The sequence below is a fragment of the Hemitrygon akajei genome, chromosome 20 (genome assembly GCF_048418815.1).
Source record: "Hemitrygon akajei chromosome 20, sHemAka1.3, whole genome shotgun sequence".
NCBI classification, from domain to species: Eukaryota; Metazoa; Chordata; class Chondrichthyes; order Myliobatiformes; family Dasyatidae; genus Hemitrygon; species Hemitrygon akajei.
In genome coordinates, this window is record NC_133143.1 from 20,862,196 (window position 1) to 20,886,051 (window position 23,856).

At 42.4% G+C, this 23,856-nt stretch overlaps 1 protein-coding gene across 1 annotated transcript in view; it reads left to right on the forward strand.

The window, feature by feature from the left end:
- scgn (secretagogin, EF-hand calcium binding protein) overlaps positions 1–23,856 on the forward strand; it is a 54,521-nt gene that overhangs the window by 14,308 nt on the left and 16,357 nt on the right. Inside the window, exons 3-8 of the mRNA XM_073023973.1 lie at positions 7,224–7,319; positions 14,832–14,921; positions 17,903–17,959; positions 18,576–18,653; positions 19,735–19,790; positions 22,372–22,417. Of these exons, the coding sequence (XP_072880074.1) occupies positions 7,224–7,319; positions 14,832–14,921; positions 17,903–17,959; positions 18,576–18,653; positions 19,735–19,790; positions 22,372–22,417 (423 nt within the window). The remainder of the gene's footprint in view (positions 1–7,223; positions 7,320–14,831; positions 14,922–17,902; positions 17,960–18,575; positions 18,654–19,734; positions 19,791–22,371; positions 22,418–23,856) is intronic.

The following is a 23,856-nucleotide window of genomic DNA, read 5'->3' on the forward strand; positions in this document are numbered from 1 at the left end:
CGTCTCCTCTCAGAGGATGGTGAATCTGAAGTTCTCTGTCTCAGTGGGTGGTGGAGGCCAGATCAATAGATACAAGATGGAGACAGATAAATATTTGAAAGATGGTGGAATTGAGGGTTATGGGGAGCTGGCTCAGAAGTTGATTTGAGGCCAGTGTAGATCAACTATGATCATACTGAATGGCAGGGAAGGCTTGAGGTGCCTGGTGGCAATTCCTGCTTCTATTTCATTGCGTTCTTGTAAGCCTGCTTCAGGCATCAAACATTCGTTTACACTGAATTCATTTTATTCTCCCCACATTCCCATAATCTTCCCCCAGATTCTGCCACTTGTCCAGGTTTAGGACAATTTACTTCGGTTGGAAACCCAAAATCTATGAGTATGTACTTCTACTCCTAGATTCATTTGACCTTGTGGTATTGAATAAAAGTTCAAATAAATCTGAGGGCAGTTTTACAGATTTTGAAGGACACTGATCTTTCATTTTAATGTTCAACACGTACTCCCAGCTGGCAAACTTTGCCACCAGGAATGCAAATCAATAACATTAGCATTCAGTGTTCTGTATCTGAATCAATTCATATAATGTGCAAAATATCCTAAAGAATTCAATAACTGAGGATTTTATTTACAGCAGTATGATATAAAAGGTAATTTTCAATGGGTTCAGAATAAATGATTTAGCTCTAATGTTAATGAAATTTTTTAAAACTTTATTTCACAACAGAAGTTAAAGTAGCATTGCAACATAGGATTAGCACAGGTGGTTTTGCCTCTAGGTATGGAACTTAGAGGAGACTGGATATACCTGTGATTACATTTGGTAGGTCAATATAACTTTTAAGTTTGGCTGGAAATTATCTACTGGTTTCAATTTTACCATTTTGATGTTGTTTTTGATCCCTGTCCTCTGACAGCAGCATCATTTCCTTAGCATTACTAGTTTGCCAAGGCTTTGCACTTTGAGCAGAAGATCAACACCGGGGACTATGACATTGTTATGTGCACAGCAGGCATAAGGTGAAGGGTCTCAAGCCAAAATGCCAACTGCCCATTTCCCTCCAGAGAAACTGCCTGACCCACTGAGTTTCTCCAGGTCTTTGTGTTTATGCACAGCAGATGATGGAGCCCACAAAGGCAGAATTACTGGTGTGGACACCCTGCTTCAAGGTAGAATTGTTGGCCAAAGCACAAGTAATGTCATCAGAATTTCAGTGCCCAAAAATTGTTTTGTTTGGAAGACATTATAATGTGTAAGTGTGAAGGGAGCTGCTGCTAATCTGTATCATAAGTAATCATTTGAACACTGGACACAAGCAATGCACTCTCTCTCTGAAGGGCACAGTTTAAGTGCCCATAAATACAATGAGCAGCTATTTAGGAAAACATATAGTATGTGACTGGGTGCTGTAAATCACAGAGAAATGCTGTGGCGTATATAGGAGAGCTGGTGCCTCACAGCTGCTATGAACTATGTTCTGTTATGTTTCTTCTTAAGAAAGACAAGTTTGTCATGGGTAAACACTGGAACATTTTATTGCTGACACTTATCAACACTGAGCACATGTGACCCTGTCACCATTATAGGTTCCGGTTTAGGATAAATCACCCATATTGTCCACTGGGAATTGAAATTCTTTATTATATACACACATAATATCACATCTTCCCCCTTTAAAGAAAAGCAAACATTCTAAACATTCTACGTCCTCATAAACCTGCAAGGGTCAGTAAACCATTCCAACAAAGATATCTACATTCTGTGGACAGTCCCTTATCTACTCATCAACTTTCAATCGGTCTGTAAGGTGACTTAATGATCCTTTTTGGTCTGCTATATGTTTCCACTGGTGTGTTGCTTGCATTTAGTGTATTAATATTTATGTCTTTCTGAGAACTCTGATCAACAAGTTCATGTTTTACGTCTGCTGGCCCCTTTGGTATACTGACAAGTGATGTGTCACAGCTCTTGGTTGGTGGTTGTGGTCGAAGATCCACACAGTTCCTTCTCAGAGGTGTTCCTTAGTCTCTCCGAATTTGGTAGAAACATGGAGCAATTTCCTCTTGCACACATCCTTGCACAGACCATGTGCCAGAATTATGATCTTGGATTTGCACTTGATCTCCAGACTTCAGAACTGGCAGGCTTGTTGTTATACTGTTCCTGTTTTTCTTTCCCTTTCTCTTTAGCTAATTTGACCTTGTCTGCTCCTTTCAATGTCAACAGGTTTTTGGGCATTGTAAGGTTAGTGTGTATGCATCAACCCATCAGCACTTGGGCTGGTGAAAGGCCATTCTGGAGTGGTGCATTTCTGTAATTCAGACTTTTGTGAACATCCTCTCATCCATTTTGTGCCTCCTTCATGAGGCTCTTCACTATCTGAACTCTCAGCTAAGCCATTAGGTTTTGGGCGATGTGGGCTTAAAGTTATATCAAAAACCCCAAATCATTGGCAAAGGACTCAACTTCACAGGTGGAAAATTGTGGACTGTCTGATACTACCTCACATGGAACTCCATGCCTTGCAAACACAGCTTTCAGGAAGGTGATGACCACTTTGCTGGATGTTGATTGCAGTGTTGCAACCTCTGGATAATTGGAAAAGTAGTCTGTTACAATGATATAACTCGTCCCACTGCATTCAAACAAATCCACTCCAACTTTGAAGTACGGCCCGTTTGGTACAAGGTGTAGTGTAAGTGGTTCTGCTTGCTGTTTTGGTCTTCAGGTAAGACATATTTAACATGAAGCAGTGGTCTGGCTGATGTCTTGGTTCATTCTTGGCCAATGTATCACTTCATGAGCTCTTCATTTACATTTTCCTCTCACCAAGGTGCCCTTCATGTATCTTCTGGAGCACTTGCTTGTGTAGTGACACTGGAATCACAAACCCATTCGCTTTAAAGACCCCATCTTCCACTACTGACAGTTCAGATCTGAAAGCCCAATAATCCTGAAGATGCATTGGTCAGTCTTTCTTAGTTGTTGACCATGCTTTCTGTATTGGATCTTTGAGTACTTTCATTGCTTCATCCATCCCTGCTGCTTTCCTAATCTTCTCTGTTCTATTGGGAGATACTGGAACGGAGGTGACAATCATGTCAACATAGACCTGTATATCAGCATTAATCTCTTGGTCACACTTTCCTTTCTTGTTCACTGCTCGAGACAACGCATCAGCTGCAAGCATGTATTTTCCAGGTGTGCAGATAATCTTCACATCATATTTCTGCAGCCTTATCAACATGCACCGCATCCTCGTGGGACTGTCATTCAGTGGTTTGTACATAACTGAGACCAGTGGTTTAAGGTCTGCCTCCTTTTGAGTGCATGTATGCTGGCAAGAAGCTCTTTCTCACCTGTGCATAGTTGGCTTCCACACTTGTTAAAGCCCTTGATGCATAGGCCACAGGTTGCCATGTGTTATCATGCTGCTGCAGTAGTACTGCTCCAAGATGCATCAGCCAAGATCCTAGTACATCTTTCCAGATCATAAAATTTCAGCATGGGCTCTGCAGGTAGGACTTCTTTCAGCATCTGGAAACATTCTTCTTACTCATCAGACCAAATCTACTCATAATGCTGTCCAGGGAGTGACCTAAATGGTGCTGACATAGTAGACAGTCGAGGGATGAACTTAATCAGGTCAGTCACCATCCCCAGGAAACATCTTACCTTCTCTTTGTTTTGTTTTGGGGCCTCCAATATTTTCAATAGCTGAGGTCTTTCATGGGTCAGGCTTCACTCTCTTCTGATATGACGTCTCCTATGAAAGTCAGTGTCTTAACACCAATCTCACATTTCTCTTTATTTAATTTGAAATTGACAATCCATGTCTTATCAGGCACTTGTCTCAGTCATGCACCATGTCCATCCTTGGTGGACCCCGAGATGATGATACCATCCATCATGATCTCAGCTCCGGGTAAGCCCTCAAAGATCATGTGGATGTTTTTATGGTAGACTTCTGGTGTACACACAATCCCAAATGGTAGCCAAAGAAAGCAATATCTTCCCTGTGGTGTGTTAAAAGTACACAGTCCCAAACTTGCCTTGTCAAGCTTCACCTGCCAAAACCTAGATGAAAAATCAAGCTTGCTAAACTGAGACGTGATCTCCTCCCATGTTGGCAATTTCAAATGCTCTCTCTTGATGGATTTATTGAGATCTCTTGGGTCTAGACATATCCATAATGCTCCATTTTTCTGTCGCACAATGACCAGCGAGCTCACCCAATCTTCAGTTTTCTGTGTTTCATGTATCCGTTCCATGCATGCTAGTTCTTGCTTGAGCTTGTCTCTAAGTGCAAACAGAGCTTTCCTGCATGCATGGACAACAGGAGCTACCGTTTTGTCTACATGAATTTTGTGTACACCAGGTAAGCAACCAAGCTCCTCAAAGGTATCTACATACCATGAGAGGAGTGTGGTCACCTTTGATCTGTGAAGCCACTACAGAAACTCTTTTCACCGGGTTGAGCTTCTCACATGCACTCAGATCTATTAGCTGTATTTGCTTTTCTACGATCAGGGGTTGTGCCTTTAGGTGCAGTCCCTTGTGCTTGAAGGTTACTATACAGGCCCCCCTTTATTGGAACGTTCACTCCAGTATAGTCTGTCACTTTTAACTTCGTTGGATAAATACTTCAAGAGTTTTGGAAGCATTCATGGATAACAGATTCACCTGGGCTCTGGTGCTGAACTTGAATGGAATTACTGTCCCATTTACAGTCACCATGACAGTCCATTCTGTTTTACCAATACCTGTGGTCTATACACAATCCACAAAGACTTCCTCCATTTCCTCGTTAAACATGTACACCTTTCTCTTGGTCGCCCCAGCTTTGTAGTACTTTACAAAATTATTGCAGGGCTTCCCATAAGCAAGATATGTCTTAGTAATGTGACAACCACCACATTTGCTGCATTTGCTGTTTGAGCCTTCCTTTTTGCTTTGTTGTTGCTTTGGGCAACGCCTTGTGTGCTGCCCCTCTGTTTTCACTGCATACACTGTTGAGTCTGCCCTGTGTAGCTCCTTAGCTTGTACTTGTGTGGTCTTTACTGCCCTACACATATTCACAGCCTTTTCCAGCATCAAATCTTTTCACGCAGTAATCTTTCCCTCTGAGCCCATTACCAGAAGTTCTGTGAACTATTCTAACTAGTGAGTTCCTCAAATCTCCAAATTCATGAGATTTACTCAGTGCGTGTAGCTCAGCTAAGTATTTGCCAAAGTTCTAGTCACAGGAAAAAAAACTTATATCTCTCACACACAAAATGCTGGTGGCACACAGCAGGCCAGGCAGCATCTATAAGGAGAAGCACTGTCGACGTTTCGGGCCGAGACCCTTCGTCAGGACTAACTGAAAGGAAAGATAGTAAGAGATTTGAAAGTAGGAGGGGGAAGAGAAAATGCAAAATGATAGGAAAAGACAGGAGGGGGAGGGATGAAGCTAAGAGCTGGAAAGTTGATTGGCAAAAGGGATACAGAGCTGGAGAAGGGAAAGGATCATGGGACGGGAGGCCTAGGGAAAAAGAAAGGGGGAGGGGAGCACCCGAGGGAGATGGCGACCAGGCAGAGTGATGGGCAGAAAGAGAGAAAAAAAGGAGGAGGGGGAGAAAACTAAATATATCAGGGATGGGGTAAGAAGGGGTGGAGGGGCATTAACAGAAATTAGAGAAGTCAATGTACATGCCATCAGGTTCACCAGAGAAAGCAGGATCTCCCAGTGGCCACACATTTTAATTCCACGCCCCATTCCCATTCTGATATGTCTATCCATGGCCTCCTCTACTGTCAAGATGAAGCCACACTCAGGTTGGAGGAACAACACTTTATATACCGTCTGGGTAGCCTCCAACCTGATGGCATGAACATTGACTTCTCTAACTTCCGTTTATGCCCCTCCTCCCCTTCTTACCCCATCCCTGATATATTTAGTTTTTTCCCCCTCCTTTTTCCCCCTCTCTTTCTGCTCATCACTCTGCCCATTCTCCATCTCTCTCTGGTGCTCCCCTCCCTCTTTCTTTCTCCTTAGGCCTCCCGTCCCATGATCCGTTCCCTTCTCCAGCTCCGTATCCCTTTTGCCAATCACCTTTCCAGCTCTTAGCTTCACCCCACCCCCTCCGGTCTTCTCCTATCATTTTGCATTTTCCCCTCCCCCTCCTACTTTCAAATCTCTTACTTTCCTTTCAGTTAGTCCTGACGAAGGGTCTCGGCCCGAAACGTCGACAGCACTTCTCCCTATAGATGTTGCCTGGTCTGTTGCGTTCACCAGCATTTTGTGTGTTTTGCCTGAATTTCCAGCATCTGCAGATTTCCTCGTGTTTGCTTATATCTCTCAAATTTTGTCATCAGAGTGTCCAATGTAAAAGCTGTCTCATCAGTTTAAAAGCAGTTATAGATGTCCAAAGCATCTTCGCCAATTACATGCAGATAAATAGTTGCTTTCAATTTATCATCCTCCATCCCTGTTCTGCTAGCTGCTAAATATATATTGAATCGCTGTTCAAAGTGTTTTCAGTTATCTGTTAAATTGCCGGTAAACTGCGTAGGTGTGGGAGGACTTAGCTTATCTGTGACGGGAACTCTTGGCCTCTTGGCCTCTTGGCCTCTCACCTGAATTTCCCGGTGACACGAACTGCTCTCTGACCAGCAGCTACTCTACATCACTGGTGTCTCTTTCTCAGTCACATGTGGTATTTATATACTCTCCATGTTTAGACTTCTGACACTGTTTGTTCTTAATAAACTCAAACTTGTCGTGGGTAAACGCTAGAATATTTTATTGCTGACACAGTTCAAAACTGAGTGCGTGCAACCCTGTCACCATCGAAGCTCCAGTTCCACCCACATTCCCCACTGGGAAATTAAGTTCTTTATTATACACACACATAACTATTAACACAAATTCAATCCAACCTCCAGTGCTCTCCTTGTGGAACGTGCGTGTTCTCTCTGTCAACAAGTGGGATTCCCTTGGATGACCTAGTTTCCTCTCATGTCCCAAAGATGTGAGAGTTGGGAGGTTAAGTAACCACTGTAATTTTACCTGGCATGTGGGTGAGTGGTAGGTCAAAGAGAAGTCGAGGGGAATGTGGGGAAACCAACTGGAATTAGAATGACTAAGGCTCAATAGGCTGAAGGGCCTATTCCTGTGTTCTATAATGTGAAATGAATTGAATTCTAACGAACATGCATCTACTTTGCTTGACTTTACCAGGGCAGCGACCTGAGTGCTGGAAAGGTCCAGAAAATGAAAGAGCGATTTATGTCTGCATATGATATCACCGCTGATGGGAAGCTGCAGATCCAGGAGGTAACAGCCACAGCAGATCTGCTTCCACATGTGTAACGTATGCGTCATGCAGTGAACTTACAAGGATGGGTTAATATATGAGGAGCGTTTGATGCCTCTGGGCCTGGACTCGCTGGAGTTCAGACAATGATGGGGGGGCGGGGGGGTTGGAATCTCATTAAAACTATCAAATATTGGAAGGCCTAGATAGAGTGGATGTGGAAAGTATGTTTCCTCTAGTGGGGTGAGTCTAGGACCAGAAGACACAGCCTCAGAATATGATGTCCCTTTGGAACAGAGATGAGGAGGGATTTCTTTAGCCAGAGGGTGTTGAATCTATGGTACAGAGGCTGCACAGGCCAAGTCACTGGGTATATTTAAAGTGGAGATTCTTATGTTCTTGATTATGGGAATCAAAGTTTATGAGGAGAAGGCAGGAGAATGAGGTTGAGAGGGATAATAAGATAATGAAGCAGATCGATGGGCCGACTAGCCCAGTTCTGCTCCTCTGTTTTATGGGTTGCTCACACTAATCTCATGCTCCATTCAGGATTACGTGGTAAACTTCTGTGTTTAAACTGAATAAAAGTGTTGATAGTTTTAAAGGAGAGAATATTCTTCCCCTGGTGCTGAAGTAGGCACAGGGGTAAAATAACCTTAAAACCAGGGCATGTTCACTATTTGGTTTATTCTTGCCACAGTGAAAAGCTCTTGCCTGCATTCCATCCAATACAGGTACATCGAGGTAGTAAATAGAAAGCAGAATGCAGAATATAGTGTTACAGTTACAGAGAGAGTGTGGTACAGTTGGACAACAGAAGTGCAAACACCAAAACTGAGAGATGAAGCGTTCATCTTTAGTGTACAAGAGGTCCATTCAATGATCTGATAACAGTGGGATAGCAGTTGTCATTAGGGCTGATGGTATGAGTTTTCAAGCTCTTGTATGTTCTGCCCAATGGGAAGGAGAGGAAGGGAGATGGACCACCTGCGAAGAGCAGTTGGGGTACATCTTCCTTTTCCCCTGGACTGCTGGCTGCACTCCTTTCCCCAACAATTTCCACAGGAGCCCATCTCTGGATACAGTCCTGACCCCAGGCATGCAGAGACAGCTGGCTGTATTCACAGCTGGTAAGGCCTTGTCCCTGGCTATACCAAATGAAAATTTCAAAGTAATGATTGATAGATTTTTGGTAAGCTTCAGAACTGTGGAATGTAGAGCCAAGAAAGATAAATGGAATGAAGGCAGAGATTGACTGACAGGATAACAGAATAGCACAAGGGCTGAATGGCTTATATCTGTTCCTATTTTCCACTATTAATATATTAATCTCTTTTTTTAATAACTAGTTACTTATAAACTAATAAAAGAAAGGAAGGAGCCATTCTAATCTCTGCTTACAAAAAGATCTTCTTCAACAATGTTTTTGTATCTGTTCCTCGTTGTTTAATTTCATAATTTGACAAATCTGCAGCTAATGGAAATTGATCATTTGCTACCAGGAGCAACATAATCACTGGGAACCCTCCAAAGATTCTCATATGGATTGGTTGAAGGGATAATCAAGGCACAGTCCTGAAGACTCCTTTTTAAATGAATAATCTGATAATCTTATTACTTCTGCTTCATCATGTTATTGGGTGATTCTTCCTAGATTAATTTATTATAATTTCTTTAGCTGAAGAGTGGTGAATCTGTGGAATTCATTGCCACAGGTGGCTGTGGAGGCCGTCATTGGGTATATTTAAGGCAGAGGTTGATAGATTCTTGATAAGTCAAAGCATGAAAAGGTATGGGCCAGAAGGTGGGAGATAGGGATTGAGAGGGAAAGTGGATCAGCCGTGAAGAAATGGCGGAGCAGACTCGATGGCCCAAATAACCTAATTCTGCTCTTACCACAAATAAGAGATGATCTGCAGAAGCTGGAAATCCAAGCAATACACACAAAATGCTGGAGGAACTCAGCAGAGCAGGCAGTACCCATGGAAAATATTACCATCGATGTTTCAGGCCAAGACCCTTCGACAGGACTTGAGAGAAAAAGATGAGGAGTAGATTTAAACGGTGGTGGGGGGGGGGGGGGGGGGAGGAGAGAGAGAGAAACACCAAGTGATAGATGAAACCAGGAGGGGGAGGGATGAAGTAAAGAGCTAGAAAGTTGATTGGTGAAAGAGATGCAGGGCTGGAGAAGGGGGAGTCTGATAGGAGAGGACAGAAGGCCATGGAAGAAAGAAAAGCGGAGAGGATCGCCAGAGGGATGCAACAGGCAGGCAATGAGATAAGGGGAGAGAGGGAAAAGGGGATGGGGAATGCTGAAGGAAAGGGACGACCATTACCAGAAGTTCGAGAAATCGATCTTCATGCCATCAACTTGGAGGCTACCCAGATGGAATATAAGGTGTTACTCTTCCAACCTGAGTGTGGCCTCATCGTGACCACAGTGGAGGCCATGGATTGACGTATCAGAATGGGAATGAAAAGTGTAATTCTTTCACCGTCTCCATCTCCAAGCCTACTTCTTTGGCAAGGATTCTTCACCCTGCACCAAGGATCCCTTCTTCTGTCTTCAATCCTTCTCCTCTTCCTGGACACCCTGCCCTGGTCTTCTGCCTGTTCTGGACCTTTTCATCGCCAATGCCAATGGAACATCAACTGTCTTGACTTCAACACTCCTCTCTGCAATTCCAACCTCACCCCCTCTGAACACTTTGCTCTCCACTCCCTCCACACTAATCTTAACCTCACTGTCAAACCCACGGAGAATGGGGGGTGATATAGTAGGCTGGCCGACTGACTTCTACTTTGCTGAGGCCCAGTGCCAACTCTCAGACACCTCCTCTTACTTATCCCTCAAACAGGATCCCACTAAGGAGCACCACTGACCTTGGGTGATCTCCATCCACTGCGACCAACCTCATAGTTCCCACACCCTACACTTCCCGTTTCTACTTCCTACCCAAGATCCACAAACCTGCTTGTTCAGGTGGACCCATTGTTTCTGCTTGTTGCTGCCCCACTGAACTCATAGCTGCATACCTTAATTCAGTTTTATCCCCTCCTCAGTTTAGTCCCCTCCTACCTACATCCATGACACTTCACATGCTCTGGATCTTTTCGATGATTTCAATTTCCCTGGCCCCCATCATCTTCACTATAGATGTCCAGTCCCTGTACACCTCCATCCCCCACCAGGAAGGCCTCAGAGCTCTCTGCTTCTTTCTGGACACCAGACCCAGCCAGTTCCCCTCCACCACCCCTCTCCTCCAACTGACAGAACCCATCATCACTCTCAATAATTTCTCCTTTGGCTCCTCCCACTTCCTTCAAACAAAAGGTGTAGCGATGGGCACTCGCATGGGTCCCAGCTATGCCTGTCTGTTTGTCAGCTACGTGGAACAGTCTATGTTCCAAGCCTACACTGGTGTCACTCCCCAACTTTTCCTACGCTACATTGATGACTGGATTGGTGCAGCTTCCCGCACCCAGGAGGAGCTCGTCAACTTCATCAACTTTGTCTCCAACTTCCATCCTGCCCTTAAATTTACCTGGTCTATTTCCAAAATCTCTCTCCCTTTTCTCAATCTCAGTGTCTATATCTCTGGAGCCAGCTTATCCACTGATGTCTATTATAAACCCACTGACTCTCACAGCTACCTGGACAATGTTACTTATAAAAATGCCATCCCCTTCTCTCAATTCCTCCGCCTCTGCCACATCTGCCTTCAGGATGAGGCTTTTCATTCTAGAATGAAGGAGATGTGCTTCCTTTCCTCCGCCATCAACGCTGCCCTCAACTGCATCTCTTACATTCACACATGTCTGCTCTTACTCCATCCTCCTGCCACCATACCTGGGATAGGGTTCCTCTTGCCCTCACCTACCACCACACTAGCCTCTGCGTCCGGCACGTAGTTCTCTGGAACTTCTGCCACCTCCATCGGGATCCCACCTCCAAGCACATCTTTCTCTTTCCCCCACTTTCTGCTTTCTGCAGGGATCACTCCCTAAACAGTCCTTCCAGGTGAGGCGACATTTCACCTGTGAGTCTGTTAGGATCATTTACTGTATTCAGTGCTCGCAGTGTGGCCTCTTGTATATCGATGAGACATGACGTAGATTGGGAGACATTTCGCCAAGAATGTCCGCCAGAAGAAGCGAGATCTCCCGGTGGCCACCCATTTTAATTCCACTTCCCATTCCCATTCTGATATGACTATCCATGGGCTCCTCTACTGTCGTGATGAGGCCACACTCAGGTTGGAGGAACAACACCTTATATTCCTTCTGGTTGGCCTCCAACCTGATGACATGAACATTGATTTCTCAAACTTCTGGTAAAGGCTTCCTACCCTCTCTTTCACCATTCCCCACCCCCTTTTCCCTCTCTCACCTTATCTCCTTGCTGCCCATCACCTCCCTCTGGTGCTCCTTCCCCCTTTTCTTTCTTCCATGGTCTTCTGTCCTCTCCTATCAGACTCCCCCCCCCTTCTCCAGCCCTGTATCTCCTTCACTGATCAACTTCCCAGCTCTTTACTTCATCCCTCCCCCTCCTGATTTTACCCATCACCTTGTGTTTCTGTCTCCTCTCATCTACTCCTCATCTATTTTCCCCAGTCCTGCCAAAGTGTCTCAGCCCAAAATGTCGACTATTTTTTTTCTGTGAATGCTTCCTGGCCTGCTGAGTTCCTCCAGCATTTTGTGTGTGATCCTTTAATTCTGCTCCTATATCTTATGGTCTTATAATGTCAGAAACATTCATTGTTTAAAGAATACCCAACTTGCAAAGCAAAATCCAACAACATTAACATTTGCCAAAAGGGCTTGTGAGGCACCATCTTGTGAAAAGAGGAAGCAGGAGAAAGGCCATTCAAAGGCCCTTGAAACTTGCTCTACTATTCCTTTGCATCATTTGTGTTTCTATTTACAAATCTTGGCCCTTTATTTCTACTGTCTAACACAATCACTGTGTCAAAATTCTCACAGGATTTGCTGGTAATTCTACTTCATTCTCTGGTTAAGTACAGGTCAAAGAGGAAGGATTCAGTGTGTTTTACAGTGGCCACTGTCTTGTAGAATTTTGTAATTTACATGAAACTGAATATGTACTGTAATAGTGCATGGAAACCTACCTCCAGAACATACTGAGTTAAGCAGGCCAGACTTTACATGACTTTGAAAATCCTACGGACCTCTATGTATAAGGCATATTTCAACATTTCAGCACCAATTCTTCTGCCTTTTAGACCTGCCTCTATCAATGAAGAGCCCCTCACCACAGTTTTAATTGCATCTTTATGCATCTGGGACTGCATACTGCCCAGAAATCATGAAAGCAGAAATTTTGGGGGTAAAAATATCACCAACTACTTTGAAATCTCTCACTACGATCTATTGTCCGTGTCCAAGAAGTAAGGAAGCCATCATTAATTGTGTTTGTGAGGAAGTAGCTAGTTTTCAATCAGGACTATAATGTTTACAGCACAGCAAGGAGAATTATTCACTATTAGACAGATTGAACAGCACAGAAAAGGGATATTAGTACAACCAGTCAACACTGACTTTTACGCTTCATTTGAATACCTTCTCATCAACCTATCTTAGTCTCTTTCCCTTAACTCACCTCCATTTCAGTGGATCAATTTCAGTGTGCTGACGGGTTCCATTCCAGTACCTTCTGGATTGGTTGATTTATCTGCTGACAATTTCACAATGACGGTTTTGTTCTTCCTCAGAAGTAGAACCACTCTGGTGTAAAAGTTCTGTCCTTGCTTGTCCTTGGCTGTTGGCACTCAATTCAACTGCAGTGGAACTGTATTTCAATGGGAGCAACAGGGAAAATTCCCTTGTCTGCTCGTCCTTCCCCACTGATCTCCTGATAATTACCCTTGTAAGCAGAACAAGTGCCACACCTGCCATGCACCTCCTCGCTGCAAAAAGTATCACCTTCCAGATGAGGTGATACTTCACCTGTGAGTCTGTTGGGGTCATCTGTTGTATCCAGAGCACCCAGTGTGGCCTCCTGTATATCAGTGACCCCCAATGTAGATTGGGAGACCACTTCATCAAGTACCTTTGCTCTGTCCAGTACAAAAAGCAGGATATCCCAGAGGCCACCTATTTCAATTCTACTTCCCATTCCTATTCTGACATGTCAGTCTGTGGCCTCCTCTAGTTCAATGATGAGGCTGCTCTCAGATTGGAGGAGAACACCTATATTCTGTGTGGGTAGCCTCCAACCTGATGGCATGAACGTTGATTTCTCAAACTTCCAACAATTGCCCCCCCCCCCCCTCTGCAATCCACATTCCAGTTTCCCTCTCACACCTTCTCTTCTTGTTGCCTTCACTTTCTTCCATGGTTTTCTGACCTCTCCTATCAGATTCCCTCTTTTCCAGCCCTTTACCTCTTTCACCAATCAACTTCCCAGCTCTTTACTTCAACCCCACTCCCCTTCTGGTTTCACCTATCACCTGCCACCTTGTACTTCTTCCTCCCCCCCCCCCCCCCAACAACTTAGTCTTCCTTTTCAGTCCTGATGAAGGGTCTCAGCCCGATATGTCGACTGTTTATTCTTTTCCCTAGATGCTGCCTGGCCTGCTGAGCTCTTCCAGCATTTTGTTTTTTGCTTTGGATTTCCAGCGTCTGCAGATTTTTTCTTGTTTATGTTTTACTGTTATGTTTGTACATTTTATTTTTGTAAAATTATGTAACAATCAATGGGTCTGTGGTCTCAACTGTGCAGTTGACAATGACAACACAGTACAGTCACAGAGTAATAATAAGTACCTTGGCCTATTATATTCAGGCTGATCACCAAATACAATGGTCCCAATTAACAGAACTTTCTACTTTCTACTTAGACCTCTACATCTTGTTGATTCAAGTGCTTATCTAGATAATTTTACAATGCAATGATAGTACCTGCACTGACCACATTGTAGATTCTGTACACACTATGGAAAAAAAAATCCTCAGATCCCTTCCAACCTTAATCTCATGCCCTCTGATTTTAGACATCTCTGGAAAAATTCCCAGTATCCACCTTAAAAGTGTCCCTCATAATTTTGTATACCAAAGTCGGTAAATATTTTTTAACTATATGAAGGAATTCTGAAATTAAAACAGCAACATTAACTCTGTTTCTCTCTCCACAGATCTACCTGCCCTGCCAAGTTTTTTTTCCCCTGCATTTACTGTTTTTTACCTCAAAATGGTCATTGGTTTTAGGTGGTGATATATGGGATGAAGATGACTTTGAAACATTTGAAATGATTCTAGTCAATCAGATCTGTAACATCACTAGTTTGTTGCAAATCCGATTCATGCAGTGCTAAAGGAGGCCATTATGCCTGTTGACATGAAGCATTTCCTATTCAGAGATTTGCTTGTTTTCCCGAGATCAGTTAGGAAATTTGGCCCATGGTGCTAAGTCAGGTGAAGCTGATCCCCTCCACCAAAAGTATTATATTTCATGTTCAATAGAATCACAAAGAAACACTGTATGTGAGTTAAGGCTTAATCTTGTTCTGCAGCTGGCAAACATGATCCTACCAGAAGATGAGAACTTCCTTCTGTTATTCCGACGTGAAACCCCATTGGACAATAGTGTGGACTTCATGCGGGTAGGTGACTAACCCATTCATATATAGACATTAAAAATACATAGGGCAGAAAGCCCTTTTCTGAAAATTACATCATCTGTGGGCAGCTTTGGGGTGTGGTTGCTCTGAGAATTGATTCTCTACATTCAATATAAACCTTTAACATTTATACACTGCAACATCAAGAGGTTTTTCTCACTTGACTTCGTTCAAACTAAGTGTGTATTCAATGGAGGCCAAACCAGATACAGGCCAGGAAGTGCCTTCATAAACACGCAGCCACTTGCTGAGCATTTCTAAAACATAGCGGATCAGGACAATTTTGAGAAACAACATGCTGTCCAAGTAATTCACAGACATCATGAATAATACAAGAAATCTGGTCCTGTCTTCTCGATCAACCTCATCTGTTACCTATAAGGTTGTGTCTATGGGTTGGAGCTGTTTTTTAAACCAATATTTTGAACATACTGTATTTGCTCAATGTATAACCGGCTATGTATATGTCCAGTTGCAATCTCCTTACAGTGACATTCAGGCCCAAATTTTTTTTCCCAGTCTGTAGTCACCCTAATATTTATCCACAAGGAGAACGCTGCCAATCAGCGACGTCAGTCTCCTGCTCCTAAATGACCAGATCTGCTAGAAGAGGGAAGGATCAAGCTTGGTCGTTAGTTCCCACCCCTGAGGTGATGGAAACTTATTAACAAAGTGCACCCATGAGTAATGAAGTGAATAATCTTTTGGGACTATCTGATGCCTTTGAGAAAGTGACCATAAATTCACATGCAAGCCAAGATTCCAACCTAAGTAGTAAGACACAAGAGACTCAGTACTGACGCAGATAACTCTGTGTGGCTGTTATTGGTTTGTTATTGGGTGTGTTGTGAATTGAGAGAGAATCCTATTATACAAACCTCTGCAGAAGGAACACTGCCTCCTAAAATGCTAAGGCAGTAACGCTCACTTAAAATTTACATTTCATTAAAACAATATGTTTTCTAAGTCCTACAGTAGACAAAGAACCAAAATAGTTTTGAAGTTACCAAACACAAAAAAAATGAAATAGTCCTGCTTTTTTTTTTAATCCCCATTCTATTTTGAAGTAATTTTGAAACTGCGAGGAAAACGTTTAATTAAGAGCAAGTTATTTTCCCTGGAGCCTTGACCTATATAATCAAAGCTGAATTATTTATGTATTGGTGTGTGGCCTTTTATATATTGGTGAGACCCGACGCAGACTGGGAGACCATTTTGCTGAACACCTATGCTTGGTCCGCCAGAGAAAGCAGGATCTCCCAGTGGCCACACATTTTAATTCCACGTCCCATTCCCATTCTGATATGTCAGTCCATGGCCTCCTCTACTGTCAAGATGAAGCCACACTCAGGTTGGAGGAACAACACCTTACATACCGGCTGGGTAGCCTCCAACCTGATGGCATGAACATTGACTTCTCTAACTTCCGTTAATGCCCCTCCCCTTCTTACCCCATCCCTGATATATTTAGATTTTCCCCCCTCCTCTTTTTTTCTCTCTCTCTGCCCATCACGCTGCCTGTTCTCCATCTCCCTCTGGTGCTCCCCTCCCCCTTTCTTTCTCCCTAGGCCTCCCGTCCCATCATCCTTTCCCTTCTCCAGCTCTGTATCCCTTTTGCCAATCACCTTTCCAGCTCTCAGCTTCATCCCACCCCCTCCGGTCTTCTCCTATCATTTTGGATTTCCCCCTCCCCCTCCTACTTTCAAATCTCTTACTATCTTTCCTTTCAGTTAGACCTGACAAAGGGTCTGGGCCCGAAACGTCGACAGTGCTTCTCCCTATGGATGCTGCCTGGCCTTCTGCGTTCCACCAGCATTTTGTGTGTGTTGCCTGAATTATTTGATCATCATTTTGCTGATAATTTGGGATCTTGATGTGTAAATTTTCTGATGTGTTGTCTACTTTACAACAGTAATCTATTTTCAAAAGTGCTTTAAAAATATTGGGGCATTCTATGACAATTATATCAATTCAAGTCTTTAATTTACCATTATTATTCTACCTTTCCAGAGGGATGGAGCAGAAACTGATGAGTGTGTAACATAATTAAGACCATAAGATATAAGAGCAGAACTAGGCCATTTGACTCATCAAGTCTGCTCCGCTATTTCATCATGGCTGATCCTTTTTCCCTCTCAGCCCCAATCTCCTGCCTTCTCCCCGTATCCCTTCATGCCCTGACCAATCAAGAATCTATCAACCTCTGCCTTAAGTATATGTAAAGACTTGGCAGCCTTAGCTGCCTGTGGCAATGAATTCCACAGGTTCACCGCTCTCTGGCTAAAGAAATTTCTCCTCATCTCCATTCTAACAGGATGCTGCTCTATTCTGAACTGTGCCCTCTGGTCCTAGACTCTCCCACCATAGGAAACATCCACCCCACCACTCTCAAGGCCTTCCACCATCCAATAAGTTTCAATTAGTTCACCCCCTCATTCTTCTGAATTCCAGTGAATTCTGGCCCAGAGCCATCAAACACACTTTATATGACATGTCATTCAATCCTGGAATCATTTTCCCAAACCTCTCCAGAGTCAGCACAATCCCAAATTTCTAAGTAATAATATTACTAAGTAAAAACAAGTTCAAATTCAGCAACAACATCATCGAATCCTAATTCAGTCTTAAATCAGCCCTCCAGATATTTAGTTTATTACCATTAAACTAATGGCAAATAATATACTATTAGTAGCATCGGAGTATCGCTATGTGAATCCATCAGATGAGTTTATGAGGAGTAGACTGTATGCACTTGGTATGAGAAACATTTCAGTTCATCTTTCTAATGGTCCTTGAATCTCTTGGTTCTTGAGTAGCACAGCAGTGAGAATTTAAAACCACAGGAAGGGGTTGTTGGCATTCCAAACAGTGCTTATCAAAAATAAATGCAGTCTGGATAGCATTCATGGTAGTAATAGAAATGTTATACTTTCTGATACACTTTGTTCCTCATGTCCTTTCAGATCTGGCGTAAATATGATGCAGACAGCAGTGGATATATTTCAGCCTCTGAGCTTCGCGTAAGTAGGCATGGTCATAATAACTTACTGTCAGTTTATATGCTTTTTTTCTGTTCCAAACCTCTTAGCCAAGTCCCATTTCATCAAACATATCTTGGCTTAGGCGACTAATGACTTCAGAAAAGCTTTAGAATATGATGCTGTGCAGCAGTCTCTTGTGACTTTCTATTGGCCCCCTAGAGTGATTTTCTTGCAAGTCTGATGCAGAAAGAGCTTTTCGTTAATGTTCTGAAGGCAGGCCTTCGGTGAGGTTGTGCTTAGCAAACAGGGTGGGTGATTCCCTGCCAAGGGAGGAGCTCTTTAAACTGCAGTTCTCAGCAGGCCCACTTCTTCCAGCTGAAGTTACGATGCCTCACAACTCTGTGAATTAAATCCACCACAATTTGCTAATTCAGTCACAAACTACACTGACACCAAGCTGACAACCCCAGTATGAGAGAGAAAATTGACCAGTTTTGTGACTTTTGACAGGGACCTTTTGCAGGAAGTAGGAAGTGAAACTAAAGTTTGTATTTCTTTCCTTTGTTTGTTTGGGTGCAGAAAGTCAAAATTGCAAAAGGAATCAATCAACTGAAAGTTAGATAACAATTATTTTTGCTTCTATTGTAATCAACAGAACTTCTTGAAAGATTTGTTCCTTCGACACAAGAAAACTATTCCAGATGACAAGCTGGATGAGTATACTGACACCATGGTGAGCACCTCTGTAACCCATTACAAACTCTACTCATCGACACAAAATCATCTATTTCTTTGTAAATCTGTGCCTGAATAGGGGTAGTAAATTTCACAGCTCACTTAATCTACGGCACTTTCTTGTGCCTCAAACAAAACACTTTATCCACAACCAATTGCCTGAATGTCGTATCTGTTCTACCTGATGCAGTTATAACCGGTTCTGACAGTACTGTTTATTTTCTTTCTATTTGGTGGGTATAATGGAGTGAATTTGAAGTCAGCTCCTATAGATAAACATCTTAGCTGACCAGGAAAGCTACCAGGAATCTGTACAGATGTATGCCCACAAAAGGAAGTTGAAGGATGGTGTTCACTGGAAATAAATCTATTGGCTCCCTTTAATCAGAAATTTTTTGCATTAGTTTTGTAAGTCGGATAACAAATTTTCACTCTGTCCTGGGGGATATTGGAATTAGTAGATCAGCTACTTGTTATAAACCATCCCCAATTTTCCCTCATTGACATCAAAGGAAAATGTATAGTAAAAAGCCTGACTGTCACTGAGTTCTGGACATGTTTGCATTAAAAATTGGCTCCTAATTCAGTCAAACTGTTGTCTATCTGACAACCATCTGCACCCTGGGCTGCAGGAGGGAGGTTCCTCTACAAGTTTCTTTCTTGAGAAATCATGTGTGTTTTGGAGTTACAGACCCTCCAATTTTACTCCTAAAGCTTGCAGAAATGATGAGCAGTATGGCTTTCCTCATGCAAAGCCCAGGGGCATTCAAGTTTTCTCAACAAACCACTTGAGATTGCTAACTCAACAGATTCTATTAGCCATGTAGCCTCTAAAGTATTGAGGGAAATGAAAAAAAAAATGTTAGTGTTCTTGTAATCTTTGCTAACTCCTCAGATTACTTGTTATTTAGTACTTTTTGAACCTGCAGATAACTAAGTTATGTTTATGCAATGAAATTGATGCTCCTTTTTATCCACTTTATCAGGTAGTCAAATGCTATCAATGTAAAAATATTCATTGTTTGCATATGGAAATATATCTTGCATTTTGACCACTCACTGTTCATGTTTAATTTCAGATGAAAATTTTTGATAAGAACAAAGATGGCCGACTGGACCTGAATGACTTGGCAAGGTTAGTTGAATCTATTCTCTGAATCTGTTTGGATACATGTCTTGCAACTTTAAATAGTTAAGGAAACATTTTTAAAAATGTTTGCTAGTTCTAAATTCCAATGGAAAAGGAACAGACTTCTCAATTTGATATTAAGAGATCAGTCAATGAGAAGTCTCAGTCTGTAACCCACTGAAAGATGGCTATTTCTTTGGATCTAGTGTTAAACTGTGTTCAAAATGTGCACATCATTATATTCCCCCTGTCAAATTTCTTGACAAGTTCAATCACCTCAATTTGAATCACCCACGAACCTATGGACAACAGAGTAGAACAGCTTATAGAGGTGCTGCCTCACAGCCTCAATGACCTGAATTGAATCCCATTCCACTGTGCTCTCTATGTGGAGTTTGTATGTTCTTCCTGTGACTTCATAATCGTCCTCTTGATGGTCCCATTTTATTCCCACATCCCAAGACTGGTAATTTAACTGTCTATGTAAATTGCCCAGATGAGTCCTGTTGAACGATCTCAACCTTAAATGTCAGTTGTTTATTCACCTCCACAGATGTTGCCCAACTTGCTAAGTTCCTCCGGCATTTTGTGTGTATTGCTTAAGATTTCAAGCAACTGCAGAATCGCTTGTGTGGTGATGAGTAGTAGAATCCAGGTGAAATCTGGGAATGTGGGAGAGTGAAATAGTGAAGAATTAGTGTAAATGTGATGGTGTGAATTCATTTGGTTGATGTTTCCATGTATGTCCGTAAGGAATAGACAGCACCAATCTGTTCAGCAATTGTATTATTCTTGAATTCAAAGCAGGTACCGTAACCTTTTATTGATCCCTTTCTGCCACAGATTTACCTACATCCTTGATATACTGTAATTATATTCCTTTATCTCCTGGCCCTATGTACACTATGCATTCTGATTTGCAACACGTGAGATGTTGCAAAGTATACCAAAATATTCCTCCATCCACCATGACAATCACTTCCTCACAGTATTCCATTGTGACTAAACCTTCAAGAAACAATGCTGACTCTCTTTGATCAATTAATCACAGGTGAAACATCTCCATATTGGAGACACACCAAGGAAGAGAAAGTGCCACCGGAGTAAATATCACTGAAAAAGCCTAAAGATGCGTCTAGTTGGAAATACCGAATCAACTGATCTCAGCCAGGCTGACTGTAGACAGAATGCTTCTCACTTACATACAAGGGAGAGAGTTAAAAAAAGAATGCTGGGTATTTCCAGCAGGTCAGGTCGGAAACACAAAATACTCTGCAGATGCTGGGTTCAAAGCAAGGTGCACAACACGCTGGAGGAACTCAATAGGTTTGGCAGCATCCGTGGAAACGAACAGTCAGCATTTTGTAGGAACTATGGGGAAAAAGAGACATAAAAGCCTGCAGATGCTGGAATCTGGAGTAACAGACAAACTGCTGGAAACAAACAAACCCTCCCCTCCCAGTCCTATCCCACCCACTGGATACCTCCCTCCATCTGAACTTAATCCTCCCGTAATAGTTACTTGCCTGATTCCAACACTTTGTTTTTTTGTTTATCACCTCCAGCTGTTTTCTCCACCTTCAGTGTCCCTCACTTGGCTCCATCTGTCCATCATCTCTTACCCCTCCTGTCTACCCATCTCACTCTTCCCCTCCTATTAATAATGGCCACACTCCCTCCCTACTCTGTCCTGATGCAGATTCTCAACCAGAAATGTCAATGATTCCCCCCTCCCTACAAATGCTATTCAACCCACTGAACACATCTACCAGTTTGCTTTTTGGTCAATAATGAAAGGATTGAACATTTCTTACATTTTTACAGTACCGTGCATTCTAGCCTAGCTTTGTAATATCAGCAAACTATTTCTACTTCATTATTATGGATTGTAAGTGCTGAGATATCAGCTGAAATCCCAAGTCACTCTACTAGTAATAGCCTGCCAGCCTGCTGATAGCCTGTCTCATTCCAGCTCACTGTTTTCTGTCCTTTAATTTATCCATGCTAATATGAACACCTTTTCTATGTTACAGCTCTCATGGGGCATCTTATCAAATGCCATTTAAAAATCTGGATCCTTATATACCCTGCTTTGAATCTTCACAAGGCTCTAATTGATTTCTTCATTCTCATTTTTTTCACAAGAACACATTGCCTGTGCCGAAACATGATTGTTAAAGTTCTTTGCTACTATTTCATCACTGACAAACTTTGCCGTTTCTGTGATATCATGTCGGTCTAATCATCCTGAAGATCTTGCTGATCCTTTTCTTGAACACCTGTATTACATTTGCTGTCTTCCAGCCCAAAATCTAGAAATTCTGTAAGATCACTGTCAACACATCAAGTTCAATTCACTGTCTTTAAGGCAATGAAACAGAGAATATTCGAGAGAAAGCTCTTGCTAAATGATTGTCACAATGTTGTGCAGTGACAGCAGATGATCAGGATTTGTCATGATGCTACTCGGGACTCTTCCCATGTCCCCCAGTAAACCTCAAGTCTGTAGGCTGGACAATTATTGCTAAATATTCTTTTCAGGCTACTCTAGAATCTGTATTGACCATGAAGTTCTTTTCTTTTGAAGGATCCTATCACTGGACGAAAATTTCCTTTTACGGTTCAAAATGGATGTAAGTTCAACTTTTGAAACATATTTCAGAAAAAAAGCACATAAACTTTTTTGTAACCTATTGGTGCACTGCTTACAAGGAGTGGGATCACTCTAATGAGTTTCATTGCCTGAGAGGAGATAGTTGAGGCACTAAATTGTGTATACCAGTATGGCAGCATCACGTGGACTTAGTGTCATTGGATGTGACACTGGTATGTTCCTTTGTCTGACAATAATCCCTGCACGCCTGTTCCTAGTTTGGGAGTTTCGAGTCTGATGAACCAGAAAACTAGCAAGAGTGATCAGTCTTAAGGATAAATTAATACAAACATGAACAATCCAATGAGTCAGAACAAGTTTGATATTGCATTGATCAAGTAGCTACACCAAGAGTGAAGTGGGTATGAACTACTCATAATCCCAACATTCTACTAAAACAATGGGAAAGGTACTTGCTGTAGAGGCATTGCAGCTAACGTGACCAACTCCAAATGTAGCAACTGTCCAAGTGACAGGGACATTTTGATAGCATTACACTGATCTCTCAACAAAACTACCTATTCAGATCGTAAGCAAGGGATTTAAGCTTTCCTTCTTCAGAAGAAGGTTTATTGTTAAACAAGATACATAGGAAAATTGCTGAGACAATTAACCTAATCTGTCAAAGAAAGGTACTACCTTACCATTGAACCTTCTTGAATATCTTGTCAGATAACAGGAGTTTATTTTTGACTGACATCACAGAAAGAATATGCAGCCCTTGCAGAGAGGGATAGGCTGGATTTGCATGGCCAGCTTCCTTACCACAGAGATGATTGAGGCTCAACTCCAGTAGCTGGTTAATGCCAGTTGATTTGAAGACACAAACTCTTGCTTCCTGGTGATGAATCCAAATTGGTTGATGCACTTTGGTGGGAAAAGTTAACTCATAGAGGGGGAGGGGTGGTAGGAGCTAATGTCAGTGGTTAAAACAGATCCCCATCTACACTATAGCTTTTCCATAGGTATAGAGGCTGACCAGATAGATATATAAAATATTACAATAGGATCTGCTCTTGCAGACGATTTTGTCCATAAATCAGAAAATACACAAAATCATTCAATGTGATAACCACACCTCAGCAATGAAGGGCATCATAAATACGCAAGGCTGAATTGGACAGAGAGAGAGAGAGGGAACTTGCTCTGCCACTTGTAGGATTAAGTGTATGTACAAACATCAGACTTTTGAATTATACATGGGATTTTGTTCATATAAACGGGTGTCCATAAGTTTGTAATCCAGACTGGATTGCACAACATGGAAAGCAAGCACACTTTCCTTACAGGCCATCGGGTAAACTGGTTTCATGCACAAAACTTCTTTAAAATTATACATTGCTAACAAGGCTGGCATTTATTCCTTGTCCTGATCACCCTGATAATTTTGACAGAACTACTGGACATGTTTTTTAAGTG